Genomic DNA, 18,996 nt, shown 5'->3' with positions numbered 1-18,996 from the left:
GTTAATACGTGCAATCGATAAAAAATCACTAAAGAACTTTCAAATATGAAAGTAAGCGAAAAACATACATTAATATTACAATACGTGTTATCTGATTTAAGCGTGACGTCACACAGCTTTCCCGATATAAGTTCGTATACACGAAGGTTACATGTCATATATTCGATATGTATGTAAAAATACGAGTATATGCTACATGTCATGTACTCGACTCGACGTGTATGTAAAAAGGGAGCGTGCCTGCGACGGGCGGTTGATCAGACCCATTAAAACCCCACGTCCATGGGAGACTTAATTCCGGATACATCAATGCAATCTACATACTAGAGACCGCGTACCGCTTGCTGGACCCTCGGCAATATTTTAAAATCTATCTGCTGGAAAACCTGGTCGGATACTCTTAATTTCATCTTTGGGAAGCGCTCTATTTTTTAATGATTAGAAAAATATATTAAACGTCTACGATTATAATCCAGTAAGCTTGAAACACATGCAATTTTGATTGATTATATGAAAACGTAAGTCGATTTGTGAACCAAAAGTAGAGTTTGCGTTTTTATTTATTTACCGGGTTAAGTACTTGAGGATTTTTAAGATTTTTTTTTATTCCCTGTTAGTTAGCCTTTGAATGTCAGTCTATGGCGGGCTGTTTATTTAACCCATACCTCTGACTATTACTTGACGGTACGTCTTTGCCCGTAGGGTGGTAACTAGACACGGCTAAAGCCTACCACTAGACCAAACCTAAACTAATTTAGATAATATTTAATCCTAAACTGGGAATCAAACCCAGGACCTCTTTGTTGAAAACCACAGTACTACAAACTGCGGCATAGAACTTGTCAAAATTGTAACATAAATCAATATCTAGACAAGGACTCAACGTGCAAAATCTACAATGGTCGTGCGACATTCTAACAATAATTTGGACAATAGCAAAGAAATAATAATACAACATCTGACTATAATGGACGAGTCGCAAAAAAAAATGATGTGCAAAATCCGTTTCGTGATGGCAAAATGCGGTTAACAATAGCGAAAAATTGTCATTGAATATTGTAATATAGGCCTCTTGCGAATCGTTATTTGGCAAGCCGGCCTTGGAGTGTGACGAAAACGGAGACAATGGCTGCGAGCAACCTAAAAAGCAATAGAAGACAACGTCGATGCAAAAAGTTCAATTTGCTTTGCTTGTGTTCTACGAGTATATCCTAACACAGAAACCATACTACCATGGAGACGTCTAAAGGTACTTACTCGTGCTGGAAAGGTTTCCAACCAAAACATATATATGTAATATACAACCTATAATAACTAGCTAAGTAGGCATTTGTACAACCTTGTTTACATAAATCTATATAGGTATAGTATATCTTACTTTTCCCTCAAAAATATTTATTTTCAGCAAACTAAGTCCTTTTTGAAATGAAACCGTCAAAAATTCGTTTGAGTGTTTTCAGTTTATCCAACAACTAAGCACTTAAGGCAAGCATAAAAATATCCTAAAATACATAATGTGTTAGGATGTACGATGAGTTCATCGTGAATATACGTGTAGATATAATAATATACAACGTGTTCTAAGTACATTACTTATTACGTAGGAGGAAAAAAATAATATTGTACTAGGTATACTTAACTTATCTGATAAGTCGTGACACTGTTTGCTTTGATAAAACTGGTTGTAATCGCATAAATCTATAAAAAATCCAAATAGTAATTACTTAGTTCTACAAGTGATCCTAAACGAATAGGTATAACTTATTTTTATACATTTCGGTAATATAAAACTTCAAATACTTAATCTGACGAAAGAAATCTTCAAACCATAAAATAGAAATCCCCTGTCCCAACGCTGATTGTCGATCTAGACGCCCGAAAAATGTCCTTTATGATCCTGACCTGACGTTGATATAACGAATGACAATGCTTCCCAGGCAACACAAACAACACAGCGTCTTCGCCGGCCTTACTGTTAAGGTTACCTTTAGCAACGGTGGGCAGCGATAACGGTAGGATGTGGATGACGTATTTATCATTAAATAGTAGGCAATTAATTTTTTTATCTCTATTTTTCTAAAGACTAAGGCGCTCTTTCTTTATGTCAGCCACTGACAATCAAGTAAGCTCACATGCCTGCAACGCTAACGGCTTGACAGCCGATAAAACTGATCGTGTGTTGGTCGCGACCAATACACGATTAGTTTTATCAGAAGTCAAGCCGTCAGCGCTGCAGACACGTGGGTTTATCGGATGGTGAGTGGCTTGCATGAGCCTAGTATCTATAGTCTGGCAAGTTCGTTGATGACACTCCCATGATATGCGGGCGACGGGGGAAATGACTTTGCGGGTGTGAAAGTGCGTGCGGAAAAGTGAGGTGCATCAGTCGTGGGTTTTTCATTTATCGCTACACCCGGCCCCCCGGCCCGCGCGGACTTTCGGGAATGTTACGAACGAAGTTGCCACTATGATTTACCAGTTAAAGAATTTACATTTAAATTGTAAATGAATCAATTCTACAAATAAACGAATAAAAACTTGTGCTGTACCTCCAGCTACCAAATCTATACTTATATCATAAAGACGTAAACGCAGGTGAAACCCCGGGACGTCGGCAAGTGAGTTATAAAACTGTCGAGATTTGTAATGATAAAATAAAAATTTGATTTTTATTTAATCGTCGATATTTGAAATTCTCAAATCGTCAACGATTTTAGGGGAGGCTATTCCAACAATCTCTAATTACTTTTGGTCGCGCTGGTACCGCAAAATCGATTTCAATTAAAATACAGGAGCCACCCGCGGTTTCCGCTTGCATCGATACAAAATATAACCGCGATTCGCGATTCAATTTTATTCGATGACCCAAATTTCAACTGCCGCTACAAAACTACGCAGGTCCGATGTGATTGCTTATTGATTTATTTTAGATATTGTTTTAACCGAGCGATATTTTTATCCGGCGGAAACAAAAACGTTCGCCGCGGATCTGCATTTATATCATTTCCTTGGTTCCTAGTCGTATTGCAATCTCTTTGAGCACTTTTCATGAGTCATAGCAAACTGATGCATCTTTTTTCTACTCCCATTTCGTAATATACTCAATATAAAACCTCAAACCATATTACAAAGCTATTTCATTTCTACAGGTCGTTCGGTGATGTTCATTACCACACGGGTAAACCATGATACAATGACTTATAAGAGGATTAGATTATACTTTTATGAGTATACTTTTTTTGTTATCCTCTTTTGAAGAGCTTAGTCACTAAAGTGACTATGTAGCTCTCGTAATGCTATTTAAGTTAAAAACATTCATTAACTAAAGCTATCTTAAGACTAATTAATATTACCTACGTTTATCTAATAACTATTTTGTACAAAAATCTTGCGTTTTTGCTGGCAGGGCTTCCTAAAACAACATTTATCACAGCAAACTCTTTAAACTATACTTCGCTTCGGACACATTCCACTAAAGAGTATACTTACGCCGATATAAAACGCCCAACGCTAACTAAAAAAATTACCAAGTTTTGTTAATTCTTTTATTTCTTTCATCATGGTCGTAGAATAAGTATTGTATGCCACTGCACGTAATTAGCAATTGAAGCACTCGTGCTATCAATTGTGCAAAAAAAAACACCCGTGCTACATTGGCCCCCGTATTTACATCATTACATGATACTGGCATAAAGAACTATTTCAAATTCAAAACCTACGAAAATAACTAAAAAAATAAATTAATATTACTTATGGACCGTATGTATGATCGACTTTACACCATGCCGACTCGCGAAAATGGAGAAAGAGAAAGTCCGGCAAAAGCCTACATTCATTGTATGGTGTCGAATATCGTAACTGTTTTTATTTAACAAAGAGTTTATAATTTATATGTTTAAACTATTTTCTATAAAATCATTTTAATATTAAGTCATCATTTCTTAAAAGGCTTGTCTGTCTAAAGGGCCAAATCAAAAGGTTTTTTATAATAATTCAGGTAGGTATTTAAATTTAATAATAACTTATAAATATAGTGCTATATTTTAGTATACCGAAGAAACTAGCAAAATTAGATAAAATATACTATGATCGTTACCATAATCAGTATAGCGGTTGAACTGTAAAAGGGTTAGAAATTCACATTCACATTTATAATATTAGTATTATATTCATCAACTATTTAATTTAAATTTTCTAAATTACGCAATGCGGATCAATCTGACACGAATGCCTACAATCATGTTAATGAAATAGGTAAATAGGTACCTATAGGTAATATGCAAATTTAGAATACACCCGTAATTCAGATAAGCAAGTTTTTCTTTTTGTTTTTTTTTTCTTTTAAATATACAACCTTTTCAAAGTTTTCATTTTTTTATTTTAGTTTTAAAATAATAAATATACTTAATATTATATTATTATACAATAATAAAAAATGCAGTCATCCGGGTGTGACGTTTGTGGGGCCCATTACTCAAGCAACTGGCGGTCAGGGCTTTAGAGTGAGGAACCTCGTCCATAGAAGGTACGCGTCGTTTCATTCTGTATCCATTTATTTTTGGCAATGATACACCTTATATCTTAGATATCAAATTGTTTACCAATGAATGATTCAAAATAGATATTTGGAAGGAAATAACTAACAAGGTTGTCACCTTTTACTTGGTAAAACAGTTGTGTTACCGAAATGATCAACATTTGAAGTACATTTAGCTTTGTTTGTTTAGACGACGTACTTTTAAAGAATATCCGTCAAATTTACTAGAAGTTTTTAACATACGTACTTATTAGTTGGGAAGCCACACGAATGGGTTGAACCAAGATACAATTCTCATATCCAGGATTAGTAAATTACTACTATTAAACCTGATCGCAATTTGCAAGTCGGCATATATATTTTTTTATTATTCTAGATGCTTTCATAATTTCGTTATATCTATACCATCTATGACATAATAAAGTATACAATTACAAATCTATAAACATATTCGGTTCAGCCTCTTTATGGCTCGCCGCCCATATCGGTCCTCTACCAAAAAAGTTAGATCTAAAAATGTCAGCGCGAGCATAGGTACCTTATAAATTTAATAGCACATGCCACGTCTGCTCTACCAAAGTATAATATTACTTATAATATGAAAAGGCTTTACGGTGTCTATATAAAAGAATAGTGTTCATGTTGTATTTCATTTATTTATTTGTTTATTCTTTATTTAAACTATATATTCTTTACTTCAGAATAGTTACATAAAAGAAAACTTATAGTAGAAGTTAGATTGCAGCCTATTTGTATTATTAGTTTAGAAGAAATATATACGAAGAAACCGTCTGTAGGCAAAGCTAAATTCTTATCATACACAATCAACATGTGACGTTAAGCCATATTCCAAATAACTAAATGAAAAAATAAATACTTTTTCATGGTCAAGGGTTCAGCTAAGGCCAAAAGTGTTGCGAATTTATTGAGCTAACACCTTAACATTTGTGTTACCAGTACATACAATCAATATCATAACAATGTTAGCGCGTGACTTGAAATATTAATAAAATGTACTTTCAGGCATTTGTGATATTTGTGTCCGCCATTCTTAAAAATTCAATACAACTTTTGCGTAGTTGAACCTGGTATGTCGCTAATTTTATTCAAATTGACAAAATTGTATACTAAATACAAGATTTAATAATTTTCGTTATAAGATATGTTCATTTCAATTTGGTGTGGTTTTTTATTCAAACTCAAATTAAAAAAACAAATTAAGTGTCACTCAATCGACATATAGTACATAATTAACTCGAACTGTCAAGATTTATAAATATAATAAAAATATTGTTGTTTACGGAATGTCCTTCCCATCTTATCAAGTCCCTGGCGACTGTCAAAGGTCAAAGAAACTAACGACGTCTGCCTATTACCCTGCAGACTACAAGGCCAACAAACAATATACATACGTACATACTTCAGAACTCACGAAAAGGAAACATTTAAATGGGTTACTCGTGTATTATTAAACTTGTATGAAAGTCCAGTTATTTTTACATAAGTATGTCGTACGAGTAATGTATCTTAATATATGTTAAAATTGTCTGTATATCCCGCACCATGCATAGATTTAACAAACCAAAAAATTTACTAAGTAGGATAATTTCACCTGATCGCTTTCCACGTCCTATTCTCGTCCATTTCACGGAACATTCCTAATAAATCTCGAAAAATAGCAACACTACCAAACTAACCACGAAATAAGCATTAGTTTTTTGGGAGTACGAACTCGTAGCTACAAACATACAACCTAAGTCAATAGGTCATAATATATGCAGTTTTCGTGAGAGGGTTAAGGCTTTGGGCTTCCACACTGACAAAATGGCGCATTACTTTGATAATATTTAAGTAGTTACTTAAGTATATTCAGTTGAAGCTATATTACGAAATATGTCACCGGTAAAGACGAGGTCTAATTTTACAGAAGACGCCATAAAATATGTTCTGTCCCTTCTTTTTTCTAGCCCCGAAAAGACAAGGTATAATTTTACAGAAGACGCCAAAAGATGTTTTGTCTCCTCTTTTTTCTAGCCCTGAAGCAGAGCTTCTGACAAGTACTCATAAATCAGAGAGTCAGTCAAGCAGCAATGTACCGCTTGTACCGCTAATGTCAAATAAGGTCTTTAATTCCGCAAGACATCAAGTTGCCGAATAGCCCGCAGGTAAGCAATAGGTATTTATCGCTGGGCTGTTAAAACGCCGTGATGTTATCATTTTACAATGCTGTGCGCTTAGTAACGGCAAGTAAGACGTGACTTGCCACGCCCACCAACTTAACCAAAACTGTTAGCACCTACCCGACATCTCGTTGCTATGCTCATGTGAATATTTCGAGGTTATCCTAACTAAGGGCCCCTTTAGCGTTCTACTAACTTTTGCATCAGCCATCGTGCTCTCGCGCAAATTTTGGGTCACAGTTAATCTAGCAAAGATAGTGTCAGTATTGTATTACTTTTCAAAATACCTTTAGTTACAGAATTAAGTACTATATACCATACAGTTTTCACAAAGATAGCCAAGCTTAAGGCTCTATTTCGTTGATTAGATGTAAATAATAAGGCGAAGTCCCGGGCATCTGCTGTTTTCAAATACGTTCAGCGGAGAAGGCCAATCAACTGTGCTAGCAATTTTAGCAAATAGGTAGCTCAAATAGTACTTTTACATGAAAAAATATTAAATCAATTCAAAAATAATATTATAGACATTATAATATATAAATAATATGAACGTCCTGTTGTCTAAACGTACTTTCATGCAATTTTACTCATAAATAAAGTGATTCATGAGGAAGATTAAAGTATACTTATCTAGCTTTAGTGTAAATAGCTAAATATATAACATTTTTATATGACGTCAACTGTAAGAGGGAGGAACTTTGTATGAAAGCCTTTGTTGACGAAGTTGCGGTCGTCTGCTAGTTTATACCTAAATAATTTTAGATGTTACGTAATAATTTCCGCAGACACCGTGGCCACAGCGGATCCGCGGCCTGTAATCCGTCAGTGTCAAGTGTTTGATGAATCGCTACAATCGCAATATTAACCGAGCTGGCTCGGCTATATAGTACATGTATACTAACTGTACAAGATTAAGTACATAGTCTAATCGGTGTCATCTACTTAATCGAAATGGCAAGATCAATACTTTATTAACGAAGGCCTTGCGACAAAATATTCGTACATAAATAATACGGATAATTTGCTAGATCGAAATACATTCATGTATTTTTAATCCCATACCAGTATACCATAGGATTATTAGGATAACTAGAGTATTTCTATGTTATACCTACATTTTAAATAGTAATATTATAATTATTGCAAAAATAAGTCCATGGAACTTACAGAGGGGTCGATCTATCGATATGCATTCAAAAAGACAATTGACGACGAAAAGACATTGTTTGTTTATTAGTTTTTAATTTACTGCGTTCCCTTATTCAAACCGGTGCGATATATGTGTAACTAGCGGACGCCCGAGACTTCGTCCGCGTGGAACCATACTAACTACCCTACCCTACTCCCACTCTATAGCTACCCTACCATACAGAGGATGAGTAGGGGCTCAACCCTACCCCTAACCTACTCCTACCCTACCCTTATGGAGTAACTTCTCCCGTTTTCCCAACATTTCTGTTCACTGCTCTGCTATTGATCCCTATTGATCGTAGCGCGATGAAAAGTACTATAACCTGCCCAGGAGTATGAAGAGTAATCGTACCAAGTTTCGTTAAAATCCGTCGAGTGTTTTTTGTTTCTATAACGAACACACAGACAGACAAAAATTTCACTCATTGCATTTTAGGCATCAGTATAGATCACTAATCACCCCCTGATAGTTATTCTGGAAATACATTTCATGTACATAATTAACCTCTCTTGATTTATTATAAGTATAGAAGATAAACCCAAAAAATACGGGTAAAACGTCAATATGTACATTCATTACTAGGCTCATCAAACAGCCCAAATCACCAGGTGCGCCCGCAGGTGTCCGAGTACCCTAAAATTTACACCTTTTGTCCGAATATCGATTGATGTACCTATTCGTCGTACGTACGAAATGAAATTTATTGTTAAAATAACGTATGCGTGTATTGATCCAAAACATTATTATTTTAAGCAAAAAATACAAATCTCGTTTCAGAATGTAGGTCCGTCGTAAATTTAAACTATCCAAACCTGATTTACGAATAAATAAACTGAAAAAAAAGGCGGTCAAGTTAGAGTTTGACTTATGTACTTTATGTTCCGTACTGAATACTGAATTTAATTAAACAATAATACTTATTGAAAATAGAAATACCTATTTTGATTCTCTATCAATGAACAAAAAGTTTACATAGAGCCAATAGTGTTCGTGCTAGATGATTGACCCTTTCAAAATTAAAATTTATTGAACTTCAAACAGAAAATTTGTTTTTCTACAGCAATCCTTGGTTTTCACTAGTTAGTGATTTCAAAATTTCCCATACAGACCTGATTTTGAAATTTCCCATGATGGTTACTGTTCGCAAAAGGGGAAATGTGACCCTAAAATGATGAATAATTATTATTTGATGACGAACGTGTTATTTATTCGCAGTGACATCCGCCCCGGTAAGTGCTTAATGCTATCCTCGGCTGTGCAAATATTGGCGGAGCGACGAGAGGGGGGCGAAGCGAGGTAAACAGTCTAGCAACTCTAGCACATTACGGGCTACAAGGAATTGTGGGCTTCTAGTGCCACAGAATATATTATGTTAAGTAATTAAAATAAGGACGTCATAAACCAGTGGATATGACATCAGCTGCCTTCGATCCTGAGGGCGTAGGTTCGAATCTGGTCGGGGGCATGCACCTCAAACTTTTCAGTTATGTGCATTTTAAGAAATTAACTATCACGTATCTCAAAACGGTCAAGGAAAAACATCGTGAGAAAACCTGCGTAACTCAGTATTTTCTTAATCATCTACGTGTGTGAAGTCTGAATGGGTTGTTAATTATGAAATAAAATATGCCTTTATGAAGGCTGAAAATTTGTCAGCCTATGTTCCAACCATAAGTGCAGTAGTTAAATATGGAGTTTGGACAGTGGTGGCTTTGGGAGGTAGCAGATTACAATGGTCAAGAAACTACAGTTGAGCATTTGAACTCCAAGAAAATGTAATATACAAGTAAATAACTAAGTAAAATGGACCTGAAGTCCAACTCAAAAAATAATACCTGTTTGGCCCTTTAGGAGATTATTGTTTTAATAGTTACACACATTTTATGACAACGCGCTGCTTATCGTATATGGTATAGGTGAAGTTCGAAGGATAGACGAAGGGTAGAAGATGTATTGAAGGGCTTTATATTGAGGTCAGATTTTGTATGCAATATTTGTCAAGATGTCTACATTTGGTCAAGATGCTTGCTTAACAAAAGTTGCGTCTTTGTCACATTAATCACTATGCTAATCACTTGCGCGTGTATGGAAACTACCTACGCGCCGAACTGGAGCCCTTAAAGGCCCATAAAAAATATTGTGCCTATTTTGTGATTGGCTGTTGGGGGTGCTACTATAACTTTTATCTAATGCCCCCTCTTCAAGTAGGCCAACACTTTGGCCAACATGTTGGCTATCAAGGGTGTTTTGAAACAACCACAAAGTAGGCCAACAAGAAGAGAGTATGTGAAGAGGGGGCATAATATCATACGGCATCAACCCATATTCGGCTCACTGCTGAGCTCGAGTCTCCTCTCAGAATGAGAGGGGTAATAATATCATACACCCCCTCTCATAATATCATACACTATCATAAAAACCAAATCAGGTTGGTGTACTTACAGTGGAATTCATAGATGTTGTAGGGGCACCCCCAGGGGATCATTCACTCGCTGAGTGTCATATTCTCAAACCAATAGAGGTTAATTTCGTCACTCAGCGGCTGAATAATCCCCTGGGGGTGCCCCTACAATGTCAATGACTTTTCCACTTAAAACACATGGGACTTTTGCTCGTTTCTGCGGCTTACCATATTTTCTTTTAAATAGGACCCATATTCTCATTTTCCTCCAACAAGTAGAGAAAGACCAAAAGACTTTATTAGGAGTGGGTACGACAATAGTCCAAGATGGCGGAAATTTTATAATAATTCAAGTTGCTAAGTTATTTTATCCTGACAGCAAAAAAAACTATTGTGTAGAAGCCAACTAGGGCAGCAAAATACTAAAATAAATATCTTGTCTAACATAACATACTCACCTATTTTGTTTTGCAACAATGTTATCTAACCATGTGTGTATAATCTGGCTAAGACTAACAATTATTCTGTAGAGGCCTTTAAAGATGTACTCTGTATTACTTTACATATAAAAAAAATGAGGCTATATTTATACACTAGTAGAAGGACAATCATGACTCTGTGGCAACCCTTAATTAACATAAAAAAAAGTGAGACTTAACCTTATCATAGGCTGCTGCAGACTTTTTTTAAATATTGATTTTTGTGTTACTTGAACAGTTTATGCTGTAGACACAACAGAAGCTCTCAGAAAGAATAACTATTTGCAAGATTTTTCACTGATGCTCTACTAGGAGTGACGTTAGCATGTAGCATACATTGTCAAATAGACTATCCAACACAATGAGAATGTTTCAATTCAAACCAGTCATACCTGTGATTAACATTTTCAACCAAATAAACATATAGCCTTTCTAGCTTCACTACATAGTATAAAACATACATACAGCCGAACGTAGAACCTCCTCCTTTTTGGAAGTCGGTTAAAAACAAAGTCGCTTTCAATGCTATGCATGCTTAAATCTTTAAAACTATGCAACAGATTTTGATGCGGTTTTTTTAAGATAGAGTGATTAAAGAAGAAGGTGCATGTATAACTAGCAACCTCCTTGTACGCTTTGGCTACAGAAGCGATTTGGCTGAAATTTAGAATGGAAATAGATTTCACTCTGGAATAACACATAGGCATTTCATCATGGACAAAGTCACAGGCATATGCTAGTTATAATACTAGAAATAAAAATAAATAATAAGTAGGTTATATTTGTCATACAGTTTCTGAATTATAGACAGTTACAACAGTATATACAGTTTCATATATATATATATATATATGTCAATAAAATATGCCTACTTAAAACTTGATTACCAATAGTGCTGAGTTTTTAATATTGTGATAAGTAAGAATCTGAGCAGTAAAATTAAGTAGTATTTAAAAGTACATTATAAGTAATTTTAAACAAACATACATGAACTGTCTGTTTAATATTATAATTCTGTATATGCTCAACAAATTCTCAACATTGGCAGTCTGCAAATTAATGTATTACCAAATAGGAGTCAATGACATGTACATGTCAAAGCAGACACCTCTAATTCATTGAAATTCTAATTATCAGAATTATAGTAGGTACAAAAAACTATCTGATGGTCATTAATCTATGCTAAAATATAATAAAACCTTTGTAAGGATGTTATATCATTGTATGTATATAAATATAAATTATGCAAATGTTTTGTGTATTTTGTGGTATGTACATATATTACGTAATTAATTAATACACACCCCAAAAACATGTCATGTATAGTTTTTGATTGTCTGTTTTACTGTTTGTTTCTGTATATCATTCAAAAATGAATGAAGCAATTTTCATTGATAGATGAAAAAATTTATAAATTGGACAAATCTTTAATTGGCTTTGTTTTATCAAGATAGAATGGCACTGTGGCCCAGTGATAAGTCTATATGGCTTTGGAATCTGGTGATGTCAGACCCCCATGCCCTAACAACTGGGAGTCAGGGCACCAGAGTGAGTAACCTCCTCACAATATGTGCTTCCTCAAGTATCACTGCCTTCTGTATTTGACTCTCGGTCCAGCAGTTAAGCAAAAGCTTCATAAGATGTTCGTCAAAACTTTTCTCTATAAGACCATTGACTGAGACAACTATCTGATCAATAATAGTTGACTCAACATTCCACATGGAGGTAATATTGTGAGCAAGGTCCAAGTATTTTTATACTTTTAAGTATTACTAAATAGTATAACATTACATTGTCGGTTAAAGTAGAAGTAATCTGTTGTAGAAGAACACAGGACAATGTTTACAAATCATGGAACATTTATAGAAGAAGCTCATGACTTATTGGCTAATGGATTGAGCTTCTATTTTATCAACATAAAGTGACTCAGATGACAATGGAACACTTTCACAACCACTTGTTACCATACTCTCTTCACTAGAACTAAAGTACACACTTAATAAGACTGACACAATTCAGTCCTAGTTTGTTTATTTAAAGCTTCTCAGTAAAGAGCTATATTGTAATGTAAACATACAGAAATACAAACATAGGTTTCACATCTTGGATATGTCCTGGATTTTTACTTGTGTGTAAATATATACAACTAGCAGATGCCTGCAACATTGTCCGCCGTCTAACGTCTCCTTAATGCAGCCCTGTAGCCAAATCTGCACTTAGATGATGTCTAGTAACTATGAACAACCTCCATGGCCTCAACTTTGCTTTGCTTTACGACAAGCAGTTTTTGATATTTCGTGATTAGTGACATTTCACTTTTATACATTTAGAAGATAAAGGCTGAACAGATTTTGATGTAACATACAGATACTTAGTTTACAAGTTGGATTAATGCCACTTTTAATTCCAGCTATTTATGTGTTCTTCTTTTTAATTTATGCTTTTCTCTTCTTTATACTTCTAAATAACCAATATACAGTAGGATGCACATTGTAACACATCTAGTTTATAGTTCAGTTTCAGCTTTAAGTTAATGTAATCTACTTATGTTGATTACAGATAGAGAAATAAAATAAAAGAGAAATAGTATTGCAGACCAAAAGTGATAGTCAGAAAAAGATTACACAGTAGCAATGACATTATAATTTATATAGTTTAGTTATGTATAAAGAGTTTCTGTATAGAGACAAAAAAATAAAAAAGCTCATGTAATAAATTTAATCTAAGATATACATAAATCTAGTTTAAAAATTCTATAATCTATAGTTGCATTGGTGTGCTTTCTTTTAAATAGTAAACAATTCTGTATTCAAAACTTGGGAACTTTACTTCTATTAAAAAACAGGTCAAAATGAGATGAAGCTTTGCCCGCAGGACCAGCAAATATATAATTTAATTAAAAAAGAAAGTTTAATTAAATACTGTATTAAGTACAAACCTTAGAAATATGGTAAAAAAATTACGAGTTCTCTAATCACTAAAATGTTTGAAATTAATTCAACTAAATCTGTTAAATTATCAATAATTCTGGGGCAAACTTATTTGTTTTCGTAACTTTATCAAACTTCACAGAATCGCTGTGAAATTTAACAACATAATTACATACAGTCGAAATTACTAGCAACTGCCGTACAAATACTAAAATTAAAATTAAACATGATGGTTGCAACGTGTGAAATTAACAGCTGTGTGGCACCACCGGCAGCCCGGCGCCAGTCTTAGCCACGCCACGAAAAAAATACCTGATATAGTCAAATAGGTTACGACTTGTACTGTCATAAAACTCCTTGAATACAAACTAAAAACTGATTTTTTACTTACGTGTAATCACCAATATCATCCAACAACAGGCATTATAACAGCCCAAAAAGGATCCTCACTGCTTAAATAATAATCACAATTCAACACTAAACATTTTTTATGCCTTCCAACGCAATATTGCACATTTGATGTTAAAACCATCGATAACTTAACAAATTTCACGGGAACACATACACAACAATAATGTTAAAATCGTAACGGTATTATCACAGTAAAAACGGCATAAAAATCCAACAAACGCATATCAGTTTTCTACTCGTCCTTGCGTTCACATAAATTGGCAGCCATCTTGCGTTCATGCGAATTCATTTATGTTGCCATTAAAACCGTTTAAATTTCCTAATTTTCCTTTTTTTAAGTTCAGACATTTAAACCTATTATCATTGTAAGACGTACTTATTTTGGTGAGATACATTTTTAGATAAAGTCACATAAAGTATTAACGAACTATCCCTAACAATTATAAGTTCTTTTGGGTTCACCTTTAAATGTAATGGACCTTTAAATGTAAATTAGGTAATTTACATTACAGTATTTTAACCATTTAAATGCTGATTTTCAGTTGTACAAAAGATTTCATATTTTTAAAGTAAACGAGTAGAAATTTTAAAGTAGAATCCTCAAGATTACTAAGTTAAAAGTCAGTGTTTTTAGTCATTACAAACAAAAAAAAACAAGAAAAAATATACAGTTGATTTATTAAATCAATTTAGTAGCAGTCGATTAGTCATTACAGTTGCATTAAAATTACCCGTAAAGATGGCAGATATCTGTAAATGGCAACACTATAAATATTACCATAGACAATAGAGTTGACACTCTATGCACGTGTTTGAAAACACTGGAACTCTAACGTAATCTATAGCCAGACCAGAAAAATAAAAAAGTTCGCCATGTTGCGGAAAAAAAAGGAACTAAATTTTTTTATAAACTGCTTTTCTGGCTCTGAGTTCTAGCTTTTAGAAACTTCTAAATTCATCTATTTTGTAGACAGAGAATACTAACATTTTTTTGGCTTTGTATTGTACCCTTAGATACATAGATACCATTTTCGTTTTCGGTGATCAAACCTATCCTTTAAATTTATTTACTCTTTGTCGGTGATTTGATTTTTGGTGTTTGGAGTTTTTAAGAAGCTATTATAATCCATTCAAAATTTGTCACAAAAAACCACCATACATTCACTAAACATAATGTATCTCTTATTTCTTACTAATAAATGTTGTCCGAGTGGATCATCGAGATCTAAACTAAGCACACAGATCTGGCAATATACTATAAACTTCCCACGCACAAAATATATACTCGCCGAGTACATAACTCGGCACTCGGCGCCATTATGGTTAAGGTATGGTGTTCTTATGTTCTATTTGTTTGACAGCGACACGAGATACCTTCGTGTGGCACCTTGTAGTTGTAAGCTTCAGTCTTCTAAGACCAACGATGTAGTTACAAATGTCGTTGTTTGAGATAGTAATATATTACGAATTGGCTACTGACCCATTCACCCACCAATTACCAAACTGGAGCTGAGTATATATGGGTATCTTGGGGTCCTTTTAACAATAAAAAAGGGTAAATTCATCAAAATATCAGTGTAATATTCTTAACAATTCGTCTTTTAACTCATATATTATTTAATAGGTATTAATTAACCTTTTAAACACAGTACACAGAGTTGAATATTATTGAAAATTTTCTTTATTGGTTTGACCAAATTACTGATGGCTAATGCGACGCTTCGTGTAGTACTGACTCAAGAATGTATTCTTTTTTTAATTTTGAATTTGGAAGGGCTACGGCACCGTCGTGTTCCGAGCGCTCTATCTACCAATTAGTCTTTAAACTGTGGGTAAATCAAAATAAAACAATCATTGCAATTAGTCTAGATTTTTATTTTTGTGTATTTTTATTAGCATTTTTATTTTAATAACTTAGAGACCACAGGTCTTACTCTTACTTTAACTTAGACATTTAAAAGTGACAATTGAAGTAATTATTTTATCAAATAAGAAAAAGAAATGCAATTATTACCTAAAACAAAACAATTATTTGGTAATATTTCTATTATCATTTAGATTAAAAATGAAGACGCTTGCGGTGTAAGTATTAATCATACATGTTATGTACCTCCGTTTAGAACAAAATGGGCAGTTATTTTTTTAATCAGTACATTAATTTAAATTTTTGCTATTTACATTTACGTGAACTTATAAATGTGCAACATTTATGCAAAGCAAAGATACCTGTCCACACATTGACCTCTGTATTAGAGGTGTATGTGTATGTCAATTATTGCAACAGTAAGTACCTACCTCTAAACACAATAGGGTGGTTGACTCATATCAAATTTAATATCAACAATATTAATTTCGTATAGAACATGGAATAATAATATATATAATAAATATCACGTATTTTAAAAAATTTCCAAACAGCAAAACGCTGTCGTCCATTTTGTGACGTCACTAACACACTTGATGTACTAAACGTCGAACTAATTGTTAGCTAAAATTTTTGTCAAACGCTCCACTTGTATTTATTGTATTATGATTTATTATAGTGACGTCATTTAACCAGTTGAAATATAGACTGTCATGGACGACAGGCGTTTTGGCTCGTATTGTCAAAAACATATTTAGAAACTAAAATTTTCATGTACTTAATCATCAAAAAATATGTTTTTTTCTTTTTCAATCTAGTAGAACAATAATGAACTATATAAGACTATTTAATAAAAGGGTCAACTAGCCTATTCAATCATATTATTTTGTTGTCTCCATAGACAACCTGTCAGAATTGTTGCACTATGGTAGGTCTCTCATCACTGCAGTAGGTACAACCAATTGTTTATCACAAACATAAACCTAAGTTAGATATTGTTTAGCGCCTTCTAAAACGAAGGGTAGTTGTTCTCTTACCATTATGTAAGTACTTTTTGTTAATTTTTACTTTAATGTGAATCATACTCGGTAAAATACTTAAAAAAAATTAAGTGCTAAGAAATAAGTACCGAATTATAATTCTTTTTATGCATTTCGGATAAGATTAACTTTTCCAATTACATGTTAAATACCTATATACCTCAACAAAATATAAAACAAAGTTCCCGTCTAGTTCTTTCCCTACTTCTAAACGATGCAACTGCTTTCATTGATGGAAAAGAAGTATGGATTTTAATGGGTAAAGAGGAAGAATTTATAATAATTATAATAATTATGTATATTATTATAATTTTGAGACAACAACTTTGTTTTATACTAATAAGAGAAATTGCACACATTACAAATCGGAGCAGATTACTAGTTACAATCATCATAATTACAATAAAAAATGCACATTTAGGTATGATTCATACAATTGCGCCGATCAAAGGCCGATTTTTCTAATCTCAAAAAAAACCAAGAGACTTGATATCTACGTACTACTTATCATTTCATAATCAATATTTTATTTGACTGTACATTATCATACAGATTTTTAAAACTGTAGGTAATCTTGAACATCGTAGTTTGTGCCCATAATTTTATAGTGAATATTTGTACTTAAAGATTTTTTTTAATTGCATTGGATTAGCATAAAATGGTTAAGTAACTCATCACTAAACACTGAAATCACAAAATAACAGCCCCAAAAGAAGAAGAAGAAGCCCGTGATCACCGCAATTATCTGAATTGAGCTTAAAAAACGTCAAACTTCTGACTAGACAATCACACACACATGCAAATGTAAGGCCACTTTTCAGTCTCGAACCTTCTCGAACCACACTTTGAAGTTTCGTCAACATATTGTCACTTCACGCTATTATGTCCACACGTCAACAGCGATTTTCGGACAAAAATCGCGACGGTTTCTTCATTCCTGTTTCCTGTGCTACACAGAAAGTCTGGTGCGTTATTTTATTATAACTCCAGGACTCCTTTGATATTCGACAGGCAGAAATATGTGCATTAGTTTCTCGATTTCGCCGCGACACAGTGGGCAGCGTTCGCATCTGTAATTAAAAGAAACAAAATAAACTAAACCACTCTATTAATGTTCAGTGGAAGTAAAGATCTTTGTAATAGAGATCGTCTTGGAAGATACTATCGCCATACCTATCCTAACATGAGGTTTGTTTTCAATAGAACATGTTCCTTGAAAGCTCTATAAAGTGTTGCCAAGTTTTAAGGGCATTGCTTATAAATTTTCCATTAGGTGACCATCTACTTATTCGTTAGGGTTTCGTAAATAACAAAGAACAATTAGTTTCGCCATTCTGTCGACAGTTTAGCTCAGAGACTATTAATACTAGAAAGTTGTAATTTAACATAAGTAAATATGTACGTTAAATTGACTGCATCCTTGGTCCAATGGTTTCAGATCACGAGGTCCTGGTGTCTCGGAAATTTTTAGTAAAATTTTCTCAGCCTGAAGTTGGAAAGTTCGTGGTGTTACATCCCCGTGTCTCGGATAGCACGTTAAGCCGTCGGTCACGGTCACTATCATTAACATTTGATATTAATGAATTTATTGGATCAGCTGAGTTTAAGATCCATATCCCCTCTCCTAGGAGGAAGGTCTAGCTTTTTAGAGGGCAGTTAAAACAGTTGTATTGGTTACGTACCTTGGCGCACATATGTCGCAGCACACGACGTGTCGGCACGGCAGGAACAGCGTGTCCATGGGCGCGTCCATGCACACGCGACACGCTAGCGACTCGCTCCCCGCCCCGCCTGCCCCGCCGCCGCGCGCCACGCACCCGTGCGACCCGGACCTGGACCGCGATCGGGACTCCTGCTTGACAATAAGGAACCCATTTAACAATGGCGACCCCGCACCGGAAAGCGCTGTGTTGGTTGCGGGATGCATGGAGCCGCTGGATGCTTGGCGAGACTGTTTTGTTT

General features: G+C 34.3%; 2 protein-coding genes across 2 annotated transcripts in view; both read right to left on the bottom strand.

Annotated features, from left to right (window-relative positions):
• Nucleotides 1-14,409, bottom strand: part of LOC112043219 (uncharacterized) — a 144,871-nt gene extending 130,462 nt beyond the window's left edge. Inside the window, exon 1 of the mRNA XM_052887989.1 lies at nucleotides 14,111-14,409. The gene's annotated coding sequence lies outside the window, so the exon portion shown is untranslated. The remainder of the gene's footprint in view (nucleotides 1-14,110) is intronic.
• A 1,575-nt stretch (nucleotides 14,410-15,984) lies between these two features.
• Nucleotides 15,985-18,996, bottom strand: part of LOC112043218 (E3 ubiquitin-protein ligase MYLIP) — a 31,718-nt gene continuing 28,706 nt past the window's right edge. The window contains exons 6-7 of the mRNA XM_024078530.2: nucleotides 18,717-18,886; nucleotides 15,985-18,104 (exon numbers count right to left, since the gene is read on the bottom strand). Of these exons, the coding sequence (XP_023934298.1) occupies nucleotides 18,005-18,104; nucleotides 18,717-18,886 (270 nt within the window). The 3' untranslated portion in view covers nucleotides 15,985-18,004. The remainder of the gene's footprint in view (nucleotides 18,105-18,716; nucleotides 18,887-18,996) is intronic.

Source organism: Bicyclus anynana, chromosome 2, assembly GCF_947172395.1.
Source record: "Bicyclus anynana chromosome 2, ilBicAnyn1.1, whole genome shotgun sequence".
Classification (NCBI taxonomy): domain Eukaryota; kingdom Metazoa; phylum Arthropoda; class Insecta; order Lepidoptera; family Nymphalidae; genus Bicyclus; species Bicyclus anynana.
The sequence above is the reverse complement of the archived record's forward strand: the minus strand, read 5'-3'. Positions and strand labels throughout refer to the sequence as shown.